This window comes from Phoenix dactylifera, chromosome 1, assembly GCF_051530095.1.
Source record: "Phoenix dactylifera cultivar Ajwa chromosome 1, Ajwa_hap1_PhDact_Kaust_v1.1, whole genome shotgun sequence".
Classification (NCBI taxonomy): Eukaryota; Viridiplantae; Streptophyta; class Magnoliopsida; order Arecales; family Arecaceae; genus Phoenix; species Phoenix dactylifera.
The window spans coordinates 6,263,197-6,267,431 of NC_143190.1; the positions used below are offsets into that span (position 1 = coordinate 6,263,197).

Below are 4,235 nucleotides of genomic sequence, written 5' to 3' on the forward strand. Positions count from 1 at the left end.
ATGGTTCATGCATATCTAGCTAGCATGATGCATCCCATCTAGTCAGAAAATAGAATATCATCTGACAAGTCGGTCCAAAGTACTTCTTTAGAATGCTTCACTACAAAAAAGGTAACTCAGTCGAAAGCACTGTTCGCTTTAGGATAGATATGCCTGACCATCTAGGAGGTATAGTACTCTCTCGAGCTCCTCCAATAATCCAGTAAGAGTGAGTCCCCCCAAACCAATCCGACTCTGGATCGAGCTAATCACTGTCGCTGAGTCCCTCTCAGACCGCCCTCAACTCTGCTTCTGGAATTGAGACATCAAAAATCAATGATCCGCCCGCTGCGATCAACCTCGAGTCCGAGTTTCGGATCATGAACCAGCTCCATTTCTATTGCCTCTGCTTATCATACTATCTTCAAAACCGACCTTAAAAAAGCTCGAGGATAAGATCTCCTAGATGATATAAATCAACTGGGACACTATAGGAGCAGAAAGAAAGTCCTAGATGCCCCAATCTATATTAGTCTCTTTGGCCGTGAAGGAAAGGAAACCTCAGTAGCCTGCACCATCGCCCTCTCCATAGCAAACCTGTGTCCTCTATAAGTTGCCCCCAAAGATGAGTGATATAGACGGCCCTAATTCCCCACACTCTAGAGAACTCGCTGCCGTCACTCCCCTGTAGATATTTTTAGAAATATCTAGACGGATATCGAAGGTTGAACAAATATCGGAAAGAGATACGCATGGCTCCAAACACAAACCGCCCTCCGGCGCTAAAACAGAGCATTGTCAATAGTCTCCACCGTTGGGTGACGGCGAGGGCAAATCGAGAGATGTTCATACCTCGACCACTCGACACTATCCTGATAGGCAGATGACCGCAAGCTAATAGTTAATACTACAACAGCGATAATAAGTGTAGGATTTCCAGAAAAAAAACCCAATTCTAATTAATTTCCAACTAACAAAAACAAAATAATAAAAAACACAATGAAAACTGATCATGCCAGTGACAACGAATGAAAAATTCTCTGTACACAAACAAATAAAAAATAACTGAAGAAAAAAAAAAACAAATTAACGTCGCGATAACTTCGAAGGTGTTGCCTCTAAGCCGGTATGAGGAAGCGAGGCTTCTTGAAGGCCAGAGGGCTCTGCACCTCCTCCTCCTCCGCCGCCACGCACCGCCTCGCTGCATCGAAGGCGAATTCCGGCACCGGTGGCAGGTTCAAGTCGAATCCCCTATCACTCGATCCTGCCCCTTCCGACATCGACGCCGCACCGCCGGCGCCGGCGGAGGCGGCTCCCCCGCCGAGGTTTCCTTCATAGTGGCGCCTCTTATGCCCCCCGAGAGCCTGCCCGGACGGGAAAGTCTTCAGGCACACCGAGCACTGATGGACCCTCCCGCTGCTGGAGGCGGCAGCTGCCGACGACCCGCACGCCGACGCCGCCGGCGAGGTGGTTGAATCCTCGCCGGTGGTGAGCTTCCGGTGGCTCGCCTTGTGCCCGCCGAGCGCCTGGTAGGAAGCGAATGCCTTGCCGCAGACCGAACACTTGTACGAAAGCTTCTCCTCCAGTCCTGAAGCGGCGGCCGTCGTCGTCGCAGTCCCCGAGCCAGAATTCAGAAGCGGATGACGGTGACCGGAACCACCGCGAGCAAGCATGACGAGACAGAGAGCGAGATATTCCTCCTCAGTCGGCGGGTGGTCGAAGAAGCGGTGGTGGCGCTTGGAGCGCTTCCTTTTCGCCCATCCTTCCAAATGAGGAATCTCCTCGTCGCTCATCTCATGAGTCGTCGTCGGGTGAATCGGTGCCGCCGCCGTAGTCTCGAGAGCATCCACAGCCATCGGAGCAACAAAATCAAGATCAACTAGAAAGAGATTCAAAGAGAGAAGGAGAGAAGAGAGAGAGGTTTTTTTCAGGGGCTCTTGGGTTGTAGATTGGGAGTGAGGAGTGAAGGGGTAAGGGGGAGTGTTTCATATATATAGAAGGTAGTAGGGAGTGGAAGGTGGGAAGTTGCGTCAGAGTTGGGTAGCTAAAGGTGGGGTCAGAGTAGGATAAGCATTGCGAGCCACGTTAAAAGGGTAAAGACTAGAGAGAGAGGTGTGAGGAGTAGCGGCAGTTGTTGAGAGGGTGGAAGGAAGCAAAGAAGAGGCATGGGTCAACGAGGAAGCGTGGAGTGAGTGGTGGAAAGGGGTGACTTGGTGGAGAAGGCTGGTGACCGATTCCATAGTCAAAACAATGCAAAGCCGGACTCTTCCTTCAAAGAGTCCATGGACTTGAATAACTTGTTTGTTAACCTGCACCACTTCAATAAGGACACGATTTGGAGGTCGCGAGCGATGACGTAATATGGGATGGATTGGGGTTCAAGCGTCGGCCCTTGGTCCTGGCTACTAGATTCGCGGAAATGACATGCCGCGTCGACGGTATCAGTTGGAGGCGGTGGGCGTGTAGGTGGACTTTCTAGAACGGCACTTGGCATCTTCGTCGGAAGCAACGACGTGGAAACCACGTGTTTCTCGCCTTGCAGCTGCTTTTTACTGGTACTTTTAGTATGTTTATCCACACGCTTTCGCAAATGAGACAATCGTAGGTTCGTGGATGGCTGCTTACCATGTGCTTTTATTCGGAATTTTCTAAGTTTAGATTTTTTTTTTTTCCCTCAAGATATTTAATTTTGTAAACCTAAATTTATCATTAAAACTAGTAGGTCCAACTAAGATGAGGAATTTAGACTACCTTTTTCTCTAAATTAAAAAAGTTAGACCATATTTTAGGATCAATTAGTTTTAATTTTTGTAATCGAATGATACCTTATCTTATTAGCGTGAACAGTATGTATCCAATAATCAACATTTATATTCTATACCAAGTACATTAATTAGTATGAAAATAAACATTTTTTGAGTTGCACTAGGGTTGCAAATGAGCAAGGTTGGGACCATGACTGCTTAACTCTAATCTGACTTGATTTTATTTTTGGTTTTTTTGATTTTGGACCGTATAACCTATTAACTAATTGGATTGGTTTTACGGAAAAATTTTCGACCCAACATGTTATTCAAGTTGTGTCATGAGATCAGGTTCAATTGTCATTCATATCCAACTTGAAATGTTGGGTTCCGATCTCAGATTGGGTTAGAACAGGTTTGTAGGTAGGATCAATCATTTAGCTTTTTTTTTAAAAAAAATGTAAACCACATAACTAATAAATAAAATATAAAATTACTGAATTTTTATGAAAAATTAAAAAATTGTCTTAAATATCGATTATCATTTAAAATTTTTAGTTTCACTTAAGGTATAAGTTTATAAAATACAATTTTTAAAAATATATCCCGAAATACTTGAGAACATTATATATAAATAAGAATATATGAAATGTAACAAATGTTTCAATATAATTAAATGAAGCTAGGTGAGAGGAGATGGGATTATTGTGATGAACAAAATCTTCAGTTTATATGAGGATTCATTCAATAAATTGGAAAATATATTTAAGATGGGAGAAGAGGCTATATGATTCAAGTTTCAAAATGGATTGGGCACATTATTGGTTAACCTAAATTAGACTCTAATGATATAAGGATAGAGTTAGATCGAGTCGATCAGGAATACAAAAACATATTTGACCAAGTTTTCAAATCGAGTCTAATTTTTAACTCCAGCCTGACCTATGGGTCTTCGAAATGGAATGGGTAGAGTTTAATATATTAGGTAATAAGCCAATCTGACCAATTTGCAGCTCTAAGTTGTATGTAATGATATATATTCATGTGTCTTAATAAATTTGTGCAGGGCTACCAACTATTATAGTTGGTAAAGTCTTTAGGGTTTGAGAAGGACTTAGGTTCGGCTCTTGCCCTACCCCAGTTCCTGCCATGATTTCTCTTATCCCAAATCTCAACAAAAAAAAAAAGTGCATTTGTTACTCCTAAATGAATTTATCATAGTAGGAATAAACCCATTTATCTAAATGTGTGTGGCATAGACTGCCTACTTGTTTATTTATGTGTACTAGATAGTTTAAATGTGTTCAGCTAGTCCTTTTCGATATGAGCAATTTGTTAAACATACTTGATCTGATAGTCTGCATTAATTAATTTAAACATGTTAGGTGCAAAATACTTGAGGAAGTCTCCTTAAGTTTGTGCATCGCATAATATGGAATCGACAATAACTCAGTCAAAACCATTGAAAAAAGACCATTTTCACAAATTTGAAAATATGAACAACTATTGATG

General features: G+C 42.6%; 1 protein-coding gene across 1 annotated transcript; it reads right to left on the bottom strand.

The window, feature by feature from the left end:
• Positions 1-912: 912 nt before the first annotated feature.
• On the bottom strand, positions 913-1,957 carry LOC103709134 (zinc finger protein ZAT10). The gene has a single exon (XM_008794342.6). The coding sequence runs from the start codon at positions 1,833-1,835 to the stop codon at positions 1,098-1,100; it is 738 nt and encodes a 245-aa protein (XP_008792564.1). The 5' UTR covers positions 1,836-1,957; the 3' UTR covers positions 913-1,097.
• Positions 1,958-4,235: the final 2,278 nt, after the last annotated feature.

Bases quoted from the DNA above. Each gene is read 5' to 3' on its own strand.
- LOC103709134 (XM_008794342.6), bottom strand. From the start codon at position 1,835: ATGGCTGTGGATGCTCTCGAGACTACGGCGGCGGCACCGATTCACCCG.